The sequence below is a fragment of the Danio rerio genome, chromosome 5 (genome assembly GCF_049306965.1).
Source record: "Danio rerio strain Tuebingen ecotype United States chromosome 5, GRCz12tu, whole genome shotgun sequence".
NCBI lineage: Eukaryota > Metazoa > Chordata > Actinopteri > Cypriniformes > Danionidae > Danio > Danio rerio.
Genome location: NC_133180.1, coordinates 76,810,001 through 76,825,000, shown reverse-complemented (window position 1 = coordinate 76,825,000; position 15,000 = coordinate 76,810,001). Strand labels below are relative to the sequence as shown.

Here is a 15,000-nt window from a genome sequence, read left to right as displayed (position 1 = left end):
AGCTAATGCTTGCAAACACTTTATAAGGTGACAAATATGGGTGATGCATTCTAGATTAGTGGTCAGTATGAGTAATGCATGTGTATCATGAATATGTTATTTATATGAACTCTAGATGCACTACATTATTTCTAGCCCATTAAAGTTGGTTTGGAATTTACATGGGTGTGAAAAAGTGGTTGCCCCCTTTCCGATTTTAATTATTTATTTCTTTATTTATTTGTTTACTTTTATTATTTATTTATTTACTTACTTTTATTTATTTTTGTATTTTATTTTTATTAATTAATTAACTTTTTTCAATCAATTGTTCATCCGATCTTTTGTTCATTCGTACATTAATTTGTTTGTTTATTTATTTAAAATAAATAAATAAAAATAAAATAAATAAAAATAAATGATTAATAATAAATAAAATGCATAAAATAAATTAATACAAATAGCAAAATAATATTTATATATAATAATATTTGCTTACTTTTATTTTTTATGTATTTTGCTATTTTTATTATTTTTATGTATTTTATTTTATTTTTAATAATTTATTTTTATTTATTTTCATTTTTAATTATTAAATTCATGCATTCATTCATTTATTTGTTTATTTTTGTGTACTTTTATTCATTTGTGTATTTTATTTTTTATTTAGTTAGTTGTTTATTTGTTTGTTTGTTTGTTTGTTTGTCTACTTTTATTTATTTATGTATTTTATTTTATTTTATTTTTATTAATGATTATGATTTATTTTCTTTTATTATTTTTTATTCAGTCATTCATATTTATTTATCTATTTTTATTTACTTTTATTTTTATGTATTTCGCTATTTTTATTAATTTATTTTTATGTATTTTATTTTATTTTTAATTATTTATTTTATTTTATTATCTATAAATTTTTATTTATTTATTTATTTATTTATTTATTTATTTATTTATTTATTTATTTATTTATTTATTTAGTTAGTTAGTTAGTTAGTTAGTTAGTTAGTTAGTTAGTTTATGTTATTAATTTTGTCAAAAATGCTATCAAATATAGATATTTCTCAAGTGTTCGTACTGAAGTTAGAAACTCTACTATCGGTGCATCCCCCTATAGCTTTCCAGCATTGTGAGATCCCTGAAACAATGTGTTCAATATCCCGTTTCTGCGAGTAGCCCAGTTATTCGCGAGTTCAGGAACTCTTCCAGATGGTGATTTCATTTCGGTTTTTGTTTATTTTGCACTTTGTGTTTACCTGTGTCCACCGCCACCTGTTTCCAGTCCACTTGCTCAGCATTCGCCGTCTGCTTTTGGAAAATATCATCTTTTCGGATCTCCAGTGGAGAGTTTGTGCTAATAATGGTAGGCTGTGCACCGACGGCTACAGTTATGAACAGATTGTTCTGGAAGAGACGTGAGATACTGTGAATGTTGCGCTGTGAAGAAGGAGCCAGGTGTGACCTCTCAGAGGATAACAAAACAAACACAAGCATCTGCGAGACGTACAGCCTACAGAAATCTCAGCTTTCTTAGAGTTACTTGAAGAAGAGTTACTTTCACCCCACCGGGAGCTCTCACCAACACTTATTTGGGTGTATCATTGCAGTTTCCAAGCAACTGGTGTGTATTATTTTTAGGCCAATGCTAAAATTTGCGTAATGTTGGATAATGTTGACAATTATCTGTTTCATTGCATATACTGTAAGCCTTAACTTTCCGGCTAATTAGAGACTAGAACAAACAGTGAAAAACGTTGACCAAATGACTGGATTTTGAATTGGATTCAGAGTGTTTTAATAGAGTAAATGTAGAAAAAAAAGGTATTTTCTGTTTTGAAAGTTTAGAAAAAGAACTTTAAAGGACACCTATGATGAAAATCATCTTTTGTGAGCTGTTTGGACAGAACTGTATGCAGGTATAGTGTGTCCACAGTCGTTTTGGAGTGATAGAAACCCAATAACTCTTTATTTTTAAATGTCCTGACGTTAAAATAGGATCCAAATCCCTCCCATTTTGAGACCGACCACAACAACATATAGAAGTGTGGCTGTCCCGCCCACAGAATTGATTGACAGGCGTGTATTAACATGTCTTAAGCTGCGGTCATACTGGGCTTTTCCTCCCATAGACTTCCATTCACACGCACGCGAATGCGCCAGACTGTTCTCAGACCGTCAAGTTCTCAGGTTGCTCCAGTGCAAAGTTCAAGCTTGGTGAACTCTGACCTGCGAAATCGCATCACTTGACTGTGTGAAACCAATCGAAGATCAAAACATGACCTCTCTGGACTGAAATTTAAAACATGGAGCAATCGCTCGCTTTTTTTGAATGTCTAATAATCTTGTTTAATCCCGCCCCTTTTCACAGCACCGCACAGTATATCGCATGCTCAAACTCTAATGCTGCGTTCACACCAGACGAGGAACGCGCGTCAAGCTCCATTGATTTACATGTTAAGTCAATGCAAATGCACGAATAGAGATCCTGCGGCATGATACGTGCGAATGGCGCGGAGCGAATTACGCAAATTGCGCGGTGCAAATAATGCGATATGCGCGAGGCGAATTGAGCGTTTGCGTGTTTGACGCGCTTAACAAGCGTTCCGCGTGAATCTCTCGAGTACGAAAATCTGACATTCGCGCCGCGTTAACCAATCAGAAGCTTGCTCTTGTGGGGGCGTGATTGTGACGTAGAATATATATATATATATATACATATATATATATATATATATATATATATATATATATATATATATATATATATATATATATATATATACAGTTGAAGTCAGAACTATTAGCCCCTCTGAATTATTAGACCACTTGTTTATTTTTTCCCCAATTTCTGTTTAATGGAGAGCAGATTTTTTCAACACATTTCTAATCATAATAGTTTTAATAACTCTTTTCTAATAACTGATTTATTTTATCTTTACCTTGATGACTGTAAATATTTTACTACATATTTTTAAGACACTTCCATACAGCTTAAAGTGAAATGTAAAGGCTTAACTAGGTTAATTAGGTTAACTATGCAGGTTAGGGTAATTAGGCAAGTTAATGTATAATGATGGTTTGTTCTGTAGATTATCGGTAAAAAAACAGAGCTTAAAGTGGCTAATAATTTTGTCCCTAAAATGGTGTTTAACAAATTTAAAACTGCTTTTATTCTAGCCTAAATAAAACAAATAGGACTTTTTCCAGAAGAAAAAATATTATCAGACATACAGTAAAAATTTCCTTGCTCTGTTCAACATCATTAGGGAAATATTTAAAAAATGTAAAGGGGGCTAATAATTCTGACTTCAACTATTTATATATATATATATATATATATATATATATATATATATATATATATATATATATATATATATATATATATATATATATATATATATATATATATATATATATATTATGATTAATATTATTATTATTAATGTCATATTTTTTTTATTTATTTATTTTTTTTATATTGTGCAGCATTAATATAGAGTTTATATTTATTCAACAAAATGTGCATTTGACCAGGACTAAAATGGACTATTTGTCATTGTGATTCAGTTGTGTTGCTGAGTTTAAAAAAGTACTTTAAGTATTAATAAACGCTTATGAGCAAATGAGAAAAGCTAATTATCCGTTCAAGTGTTTTTTGTTGTTGTCAAGTCAACTTGTGCATTATTTTTATTCCAGTGCTAAAATCTGTGTCATGTTGGATAATGATGACAATTATCTGTTTCAATGCATATAAATCAGTGAAGTCTTAGAATAAAAGAGGACTTCCCAGCTAATTAGAGGCTAGAACAAACAGATTTGAATGATTTCTGAAGGTCGCAGATGTGTTTCTAAGAATAACATTGGCATTAATTGCTGCCTGTTTGTTATTTCTTTCACTTTCTCCTGCAGAATATTCAAAGGATCTGATCTTCACTGTGGTTGCCAAAGCCTGTTTGTTAGTTCTCTCTACATGTGAAGATTGTAGCCCACAGAGAAGGACAGGAGCTTTAGTTTCACCCCAGATAAATCGCTACTGTTGAACGCCTAAGCTATTCTTCCTGTTACATAAATCAGATCGTCATCCAGGAGCTTTTGAGACATGGGAATAAACACTCTCACTCCCACACCCACTCTGCAGGGAGCTCGGGGATTCAATTTATAGTCAGGCTGTCCTCACAAACCACTAGGACCTTGTCTATGTTTTTTATTTTTTTATTTTTTATTGTTACATCAGGTGTTCTTCCTGTATGAAGAGGACTGAAATTATCTATGACATAGCTATTATTGGTTTCAGCAGTAGTGTATTTAATGTTTTTCCGTCCCTAGTTGTCCTTTATTTGGCATTAGTTATTAAAAGCGCCGCTTCAGAGGTGTTGCTCGCTGCAGAAGTTGGGACTAGCTCAACTTTTCAAGCGCTGATGGAAGCGTCAGCCAATCAGATCGCTGTATGCAAATACACCAGCTAGACAGTGGCCTATTGCTGACTGAATTTCATTGTTTGGGACTAGCTCAACTTTTCAAGCGCCGACGGAAGCGTCAGCCAATCAGATCGCTGTATGCAAATACACCAGCTAGACAGTGGCCTGTTGCTGACTGAATTTAATTGTTTGGGACTAGCTCAACTTTTCAATCGCCGACGGAAGCGTCAGCCAATCAGATCGCTGTATGCAAATGCACCAGCTAGACCAGGGGTGCACAATCCTGTTCCTGGACATCTACCTTCCTGTACAGTTTAGCTCCTACCCTGATCAAACCCACCTGAACCAATTAATTAGGACCTGAAATCCACTTGATAATTACAGACAGGTGTGTTTAATAAGGGTTGCAACTGAAATCTGCAGGAGGGTAGATCTCCAGGAACAGGATTGGCCACCCCTGAGCTAGACAGTGGCCTATTGCTGACTGAATTTCATTGGGTGACGCTGCTACGATGATCGCCCCAACTTCAGACACGCCTTCATTTAAGCGTTGAAGCTGAAGCCCTGTGTGAATAGGGCAAGAGGGAACGTCCCGACTTAGTGGAAAGAAAATGACGCATATGATTTGTATTGCAGAGTTACTGCAAGACAAGCATTACAGTATGTTTACCTGTATTCAGGGCTTTACATGAACTTTTTTGATCACCAGCCACTGTGGCAAGTAGATTTCCAACATTACTAGCCACTTGCCATTTTCACTAGCCACAATTTTGTTGCTTGGAAAATATATTTTGTATTAATAAATGTGACTTTGACATGCTAAAATGACTTGATTTAGATGTTGTGTTGTCCACTTGCCTCCTCTTCCATTTCACTGTTTGTGTGTGTTGTGTGTGAGCTAGCTCACTGTGCATGAGCAAATGGGTTGTGTCGCATTGCGATTGGTTTTTATTTCACATGACTTTTTTAGGGCTCAAAATTAAGGATTGCCAAATGTATCTCTGACCACACCAAAATAAACAATTATTTCTCAGCAAGACATTTTAAATGTGTCAAAACAAGCAAATATATAGCAGTATAAGTGCACTTTTATTCAACAAAACTTTTCTTTTTTTTTTTAAATTGACATTAAAAAAGATCTATTGTCATGTCTAACATATGCACAGTAATCTGTCCTGGCTAAAGGTCCCAGATCAGCGGTTATATGAGTTCATCTCATATTAAAGCAACGTTATTGCAAAGGATGATGATTAAACTTTATTAACAAAATAACTGTAAGCAAAAGAAAGCAGGTGAAACACACCACGAGTGATAATGAAAGGATGATCACATGCCTGAGAATAAGTAAAACGAAAGCAGTGACCTCTGCTGCTGCACTGAAAAAAGTGTTGCATGCAGAACTGTTGCAAACAATTTATTTGTGTTGAATTTAAACAAACAAATTAAGTTTAATAATGTTCAACTTAATTTTTTTGCTTAAATTCAGCCCAAATAATTTTTTTACAACTACTTAACGTAAAAAAAAATTGAGTAAATCCAAGGAATCGTCTTTGAATATTTTTTTTTCAGTGTGCTTACAAAAGGATTGCTGCTTACAAGAGCATCGCTTTCTGTCCAGTCTATTTCAAAGAGAACCGATCGCACCAGTTGTGCTTCCTCTACGCACGGTTGTTTCGTCCTCTACGCACGGTTGTTTCGTCTTCACCTGTGCGCATGAGTAATCAGCCTCTGATAAGCTGCTTTTGCTCGCGCGAACAGTTATTTTTGTCAGTGGTGCTAGTCGATTCTAATATCACATTTGCAAGCATTTTGGGCCATCCTTACTGTCGAACCCATCTTTAAGAAAACTACAATGTAAACATTATTTCCAACCTGCCAAAGTGGCTAGTGGGAGCGGCTGTCTAACACCTGTTAATGTAAAGCCCTGCCTGTATTCAACCATGACAACCACAGCGCCGATTGTTGCCAGAAACTGCAGTGATGCGCTGAAGGCTGATTTATACTTCTGCGTCAAACACCGGCGTATGCTACGGCGCTGACGCATAGCCCTTCGCCGTGGCCATCGGCGTCACTGACGTGCACCTCTCAAAAAAATGTAACTACACATCGCAACAACGCGTAGCGCAAGCTCTGTGATTGGTCGGCTTGGTAGCGCTGACGAGTCGGGGTGGGACCGAGAGCCGCGCGAATGCCGCGAGCCTGATGTAGCGATTGTTTACAAGTGTGGAGTCCCGTGAAGGAGCTCCGGATGGAAAGTTTTGTTTTGTGTTTACCTCATAGTTAAAGTTGTTGCACGTCCGCCGGTTCCTGCCTCAAAATGAGCGAGTTTGAGCCACTTGTACATCCCGGAAGTGTTCAGGAAAAAGCAAAAAAAGCTGCGAAGAAACTCGACACAGAGAAACATTAACACCTCACTGCCCACTAGCGTTTCAGAAGTGTTAATGCAGACAAACAGAGGACATGTCTACACTAATCCAGATAAATTTGAAAACGGAGTTTTCCTCTAAAAACGCTTCACGTCCACACTGTCGTTTCTATTCGTTTTCCAAAACTTTGTCATCCACACTGAAACGACTACCAATGCTTTCAACCTGTAGTGCGCATGCGTGAAACGTAAGACGCTTCGTCACGCGTCATTTCCGGCTGACGTTTATTTTCTTTCCGGCTCTTTGAAACGTTGCGGCAAAATGTCAAGGAAAAGCACAGAGTTTTTTAAATGGACTGACAATGAAGTAGAGTTGCTGCTTCGAGTAACACATGAATACAAAGTTGCAAAAGAGAGTGGAAATGTAGACTGGGAGACGTGCCAAAACAAATACGCCGATATACTGGAGCGCTTTAAAGAACAGTATCCTGCTGATGACGCTGCTTACCCTCACAGTAAGGGCGACATCACTAAAATCATACTCACAACGAAAATAAAGTAAACGAATTAGTAACATGACTGAGTGTCACATGACAAAAAAACGCGTCATCGTTTTCGAAAGACTCCGTTTTCGATGGATGGATAGATAGAAATGAATTAATTTATGGATGGATGCATGGATGGATGAATGATTGAATCAATCTTTTAATTGACGGATCAATGAATGAATGAATAAATGAATGAATGAATTAGTTGGATGGATGGATGGATGGATGGATGAATGAATGAATGAATGAATGAATGAATGAATGAATGAATGAATTTATGGACGGATGGATTGATGATTAATAGATTATGTTGATTGTTTGAATGAATGAATGAATGAATGAATGAATGAATGAATGAATTAGTTGGATGGATGGATGGATGGATGGATGGATGGATGGATGAATGAATGAATGAATGAATGAATGAATGAATGAATGAATGAATGAATGAATGAATGAATGAATTTATGGACGGATGGATAGAAGTGTGGATAGAAGGTCAAAACGGAGACAAAAATATGCGTTTTCAAATGAAAACGCATTAGTGTGGACATGGCCAGAGACAGCGCGCAGGAGTATAAATGCACAGCCACGCGCGTTGCCTGCGCCGTGGGTTACGCCGGTCACTTGACGCAGAAGTATAAATCAGGCTTTAGAAAGGCATCCTTGGGTAAGGATGACAAAATAAATAAATTAAATCGCTTACAGGCTTTCGTTTAAGGATAGTTTTGCATTGTAAGCTTGTGTGGTGGTGGCTGAAGGTGGCACTGGTTGAATGCTCAGCGAGGGGTCCGTTTGAAGTTGATTGTGACGTCATATGAATTAACCACTGGAGATCGATCCGTATAATCAAGCTCTTGTGTCTGTTCCCACAGGCTGCCCGCAGAGTCCCATGAGCAAGGCCACGCTCACCCTGATCACCGTCTGCACGTGTGTGGTGGCGGTGGTGTACGGCACGCAGACCTCCTGTACGCTCAGCGTCAAAGTCACCCTGCACGTTCCTGAACACTTCATCGCTGACGGTGAGCGGAATACTGACTCTGCGGAGATCTCAGTGCATTAGAAACACATTGTGCTGCATCACAGTAGGTTCATTAAAGCAATAATGGTAGCAAAATGTTCAATATTTATTTATTAACGAGCTCCGATGTTAACCCAATGAGAGGCGACGTGTGAAACACAGCAACACACCAGCAGGAAGAATGACTGATGACTGTCCACTTGGTGTGTCCTGGCCTATAGAGAGCACTGATTCCTGTATGATGAGCTTGACTGTAGCAGTGCACAGCGGCGAGTGTGTGTGCGCTCGCTGTGTGTGCAAACAGAGGTCAGAATACACTCAGCATCTTCTGTCCCACACACACCTCCAATTAAAGCCACGTGATGCTGATTCTGCAGTGGAGAGATGCTGGAGCATCTGTCAGAGACACTGTCAGCTGATTTAACCCCCAGAGAGCAAACATGACCAAAACACACACACACACTCACGCAGGCATGCACACACACGCACACGTGCGCATACACATACATATACACATACTCATGCACACAGGCGCACACAAACACACACACACACACACACACACACACACACACACACACACACACAGATAGAGAGACGCAGAGATAGAGAGACGCACACACAAACACACACAATTTTGCACGCATACACACACTTGCGCACGCATATACACAGCCATGTGCACATAGACATACATGTGCACACACATATACACACACTCATGCACACATACACACACACATACACACACACACAAACACACTCGCAGAGACGCAGAGATAGAGAGATGCGCACATACATATACACACACACATGCGCACACACATGCTCATACACACACACTTTTGCACATATACACACACACACACAATTTTACACACACATGGACACACACACACATGCACACACAGACACACGCGCACACACACGTACACACACACTCACACACACACAGGTAGAAAGATGCAGTAATAGAGAGATGCACACACACACACACACACACACACATGAATTCACACACAGACACATGCACACACACAAACACACGCACACACACATAGACACACATACAGACACATGCACACAGATGCATGCGCAGACATGCACACACACCCATGCACACACACACACACATGCACACACACACACCCATGCACACATACTTACATACTCACACACACACACACACACACACACACACACACACACACATACATACATACATACATACATACATACATACATACATAGACACATGCATATACACACACAATTACGCACACACACACACACACACACACACACACACACACACACACACCGACACACATACATACATACATACATACATACATAGACACATGCATATACACACACAATTACGCACAAACACACACAGACACACATACATACATACATACATGCATGCATACATACATACATAGACACATGCATATACACACACAATTACGCACAAACACACACACACACACACACACACACACACACACACACACACACACACACTCACACACCTAACATATCTTTAGCATGTTTTCCAGGTAATTTGTCATATGTTCTCATATAGGTGTCCTGAGGGTCACAGTCTCCATCTGTTGTGTTTTTACTTTTTTATAGAATTATATAAAATGTCAGATTCGTTTTACAGGCCCACTCTCTGCATATACCTTCCGCATCTGTTGTAAAATTAGCATCAGTGTCGACATGGTCCTTTAGTCTGAGATCAGTGGAGGTCACAGTCAGGCTTCTCATTAAACCATTGACTGACATTCTGGAGCTGATTCCCTCTTACTGTATTCAGAAGGTCATTAGAAGTGACATTATTTATTTATTTCTCCCTCCACACATTTATCAAACTCATTTCAGACATGCTCCACTGCTCTTAGACTTGCATTCATTTATTATTAGTTTTTGCTATAGGCCTTCTGTTTATGGGGTTATTTAATGAACATAAAGTGCCTAGCACACCACAGCTCTTGTAAAGAAGTTGATTACTATGTATTGGAATGAATGGATGGATGGATGGATGGATGGATGGATGGATGGATGGATGGATGGATGGATGGATGGATGGATGGATGGATAGACAATGAATGGATTCATGGATGAATGAACGAACAAATGAACGAACGAACGAACGAATGAATGAATGAATTGACAGATGGAAAAGTAAATGAATTAAATGATGGATAAATGAATGAATTGATAAATGAAAGAATCAATCAATTAATTGATGGATGGATGGATTGGTGAATGTTTGAATTAATTTGAATGAATGAATGAATGACAGAAAGAATGAATGAATGAAAATGATGGATGGATGGATGGATGGATGGATGGATGGATGGATGGATGGATGGATGGAAGAATTAATTAATGAATAAATCGATCAATTAATTAATTGATGGATGAATCAAAGACTAGATTGAATTGAATGAATTGATCAATGGATTAATGGATGGATAAAGCAATCAATCAATCAATTGATGAATGAATAAACGAATAAATGAATGAATAAATGAATGAATGGATAAATGAATGAATGAATTAATTAATTGAATGAATGAATGAAAATAAACAATTCATGGATGGATTTATGGATGGATCAATGAATGAATGAATGAATGAAAGCATCGATGGATGGATAGATGGTTAAATGAATAAATGTATTGTTGGAACGTATGCATGAATGAATGAATGGATGGATAGATAGAAATGAATTAATTTATGGATGGATGCATGGATGGATGAATGATTGAATCAATCTTTTAATTGACGGATCAATGAATGAATGAATGAATGAATTAGTTGGATGGATGGATGGATGGATGGTTGAATGAATGAATGAATGAATTTATGGACGGATGGATTGATGATTAATAGATTATGTTGATTGTTTGAATGAATGAATGAATGAATGAATGAATGAATGAATGAATGAATGAATGAATGGATGGATGAATGAATGGATGAATGAATGGATGAATGGATGGATGAATGAATGGATGAATGAATGAATGAATTTATGGATGGATTGATGATTAATAGAATATATTAATTGTTTGAATGAATGAATGAATGAATGAATGAATGAATGAATGAATGAATGAATTAATGAATGAATGAATGCACTGCTTGCTTCATTATACTCAATTCTCCAATCCAAATAAATATTTTTTCCTTCCACAGTTTTTCATACACAGTTGTGTATAATCCAGTACAGTACATGTGCAGTCCCAGTTGTTAGCTTCAGCTCAACACTGGTTTATTGTTGCTGTGTAGAGTTCAGCCACAATAGCTGTCATGCTGTGTTAAATCCCAGTGTCTGTGTGCTGTTTCTGGGCGTCTCTGAGTGGGTGTCAGTCTGGCAGGCGTCCACATATCCTGCTTTAAGACCACAGTGAGGATTATGAAAGAGCAAAGCAATTTAATTTAAGTCGCCCTTATCTTTGGGAAGAGCAGAATTCAGACGTCAGCAGAACAGGTCAGGTGGAAAGATGATGGACACTGAGAGAACACTGGTTAATTCTGCATTAATGAGAGAGATGCGCTGTTTGGCAGCAGTGTTTCTCAAGAGCTTGTTTTATGCACATTATTTTGATTTAGATGCATGACCTTACTACAAGAGGGCCCTATTATAGCTTTATTTATTATATATGTTTTTTTTTTCAAATATATAATAGATAAAGAGTGTTTTTTTAGTATGATCACACTGCTTTTTTCCATTCAACAGCAAAATTACATTTCTGAAATTTATTTATTTATTTATTTATTTATTTATTTATTTATTTATTTATTTATTTATTTATTTATTTATTTATTTATTATAAATAAATAAATAAATAAATAAATAAATAAATAAATAAATAAATAATTTATTTATTGTTTGTTTATTTATTTGTTTATTTTGTTCATTTAAATTTATTTATTTATTTATTTATTTATTTATTTATTTATTTATTTATTTATTTATTTATTTATTTATTAAATAATAATAATAATAATAATAATAATAATAATCAATTTTATTATTGTTATTATTATTATTATTATTATTATTATTATTATTATTATTATTATTATTATTATTATTATTATTAATATTGTTGTTGTTGTTATTGTTGTTCAATAATCTGTTACTTGATGCTTCTTTGTAATTACGGGAACACTTTATATCTGTGTTTATGTGTGTTTTGCTATAGGAAGCAGTTTTGTAGTAAGCATGGGAAGCTTTCTGGATGTTTCCAACTGGTTAAATCCAGCCAAACTGACCCTTTACTACCAGACCAACTCGTCCACCGAGTGGGTGAGAGATTACTGCGGACAGAGAACCACTGACCCCTGCGAACAGCTGTGTGATCAGGACAGTGGTGAGTCATACACACACACACACACACACACACACACACACACACACACACACACACACACACACACACATAAAGCACCGAGAGTTATAGCTACATTAGATTGGGATGAGTCAAAAATGCCACAAATCCACAGATTTCTCTGGTCTGTTATTTGTTTCTCAGAAGTAATGTTCCCTAGTAGTGTTTCCTAGTTTCTTATTGCACAGCAACTATCTAACATTTTGGCTGAAAACATGCATGAAGTAAATCACGCATGACTTGGCAGGCAGAGACAGTGTGAGCAGGCAATATATGGCACCAGACGAAACTCATCAGATGAATGTCTTGAAGCATATCCTAATGTTTTCACTGTCCTATCTATATTTTTTACAATGCTACCATGTAATAAACAATTTAAAAAGTGTTGTTTCTGCCTAAAATGTGCATGTTTTATAGAAGTGATGAATGAATAAATAAATAAATAAATGTATAAATGGATGAATAAACAAAAGGATGACAAATGCATGATGAGATTAGTAAAATAAGCTATATTTTTATCGATCGATTGATTGATTGATTGATTGATTGATTGATTGATTGATTGATTCATTGATTCATTCATTCATTCATTCATTCATTCATTCATTCATTCATTCATTCACTCATTCATTCATTCATTCATTCATTCATTCATTGATGCATTAATGTTGTGGCAATAATCTTCATGTCTTACATCTTTAGTGTTTCATTTGAATTAATTTTAATAACTTAATGCTATTCCAGGTGCTATTCATTCATTCATTCATTCATTCATTCATTCATTCATTCATTCATTCATTCATTCATTCATTCATTCATTCATTCATTCATTTCTAAAACAAGCAAAAATCCACCTGCTTTACAGAAGTGTGTCACAGTGTGCTGAATGAATAAATGTATAAACAAATGGATGAATTAATTAACTAATTAATGCATGATTGAATAGGTAAAAGAACTAACAATTGATTGGTTGGTTGGTTGGTTTGGTCGTTCGGTCGTTCAGTCGTTCATTCATTCATTCATTTTATGGCATTAATCTTCATAGTTTATGTCTTCAGTGGTTTATATACTTGATTTAATATTAATAACTTAATGCAGTTAATTAATTCATGCATTCCTTTTTTTCATTCATGCAGCTACATTTTAAGAATAACCTTTTGATCAACTAATTGATTAAAATAGCGCATGTTTCCCCATCAAAAAAGTAAAAGTCATCTTGTTTTACAAAAGTGTGACACAGTGTTCTGAATGAAGTTTTTAATTAATTAACAAATGGATTAACCGTCGGATGAACAAATTCATAAATGTATAAATAAAGAACAAATAATTAATCAATTCATTCATTCATTTATACATTTATCTATGCAACTACATTTTAAGATAAAATATTTTATTAAATTTTACACACACACATACATATATATATATATATATATATATATATATATATATATATATATATATATATATATATATATATATATATATATATATAAAGTTGCAGTCACAATTATTAGCTCCCCTGAATTATTTTACAAATTCAAACGAGGGCTATTCTGAAATCAGCTGTATATTTTTTAATGAAAATGACCTAAAATTACTCGTGTTTCTACCCCTAATCAAAGCAAAAGCCATATTATTTTAACACATTATAAACAACAAGCTCAATAAATGAATGAACGAATGAATTAATGAATGAATGAATTAATTAATTAATAAATGAATGAATGAATGAACAAATGCTTGGATGAATAGACAAATAAACAAATGGATGAACACCTGATTGATTGATTGATTGATTGATTGATTGATTGATTGATTGACCGATCGATTGATTGATTGATTGATTGATTGATTGATTGATTGATTGATTGATTGATTGATTGATTGATTGATTGATTGATCGATCGATCGATCGATCGATCATTCATTCATTCATTCATTCATTCATTCATTCATTCATTCATTCATTCATTCATTGATTAATTTATCCATTGATTCATTAATTCATTTATTTATTCATTCATTCATTTAATCATTTATTAATTCATTCATTCATATTTTAGGATTAAGTCTTACAAACATGTCTCCCACTTAATTAAAATGACCTAAAATAACGCGTATTTCTACCTCTAGAAAAAGCAAAAGTCATCTTGTTTTACACACACACAGAGTTGGAGAGGCTGATTTTCACACTTACAGGCAACACATTTATTTGCCGGTGACCTTCTGTGTTAATCTGTCGCTCAAGGTCTCC

General features: G+C 35.2%; 1 protein-coding gene across 1 annotated transcript in view; it reads left to right on the top strand.

Annotated features, from left to right (window-relative positions):
• Positions 1-15,000, top strand: part of astn2 (astrotactin 2) — a 574,772-nt gene that overhangs the window by 306,300 nt on the left and 253,472 nt on the right. The window contains exons 6-7 of the mRNA XM_073951693.1: positions 8,189-8,335; positions 12,558-12,725. Of these exons, the coding sequence (XP_073807794.1) occupies positions 8,189-8,335; positions 12,558-12,725 (315 nt within the window). The remainder of the gene's footprint in view (positions 1-8,188; positions 8,336-12,557; positions 12,726-15,000) is intronic.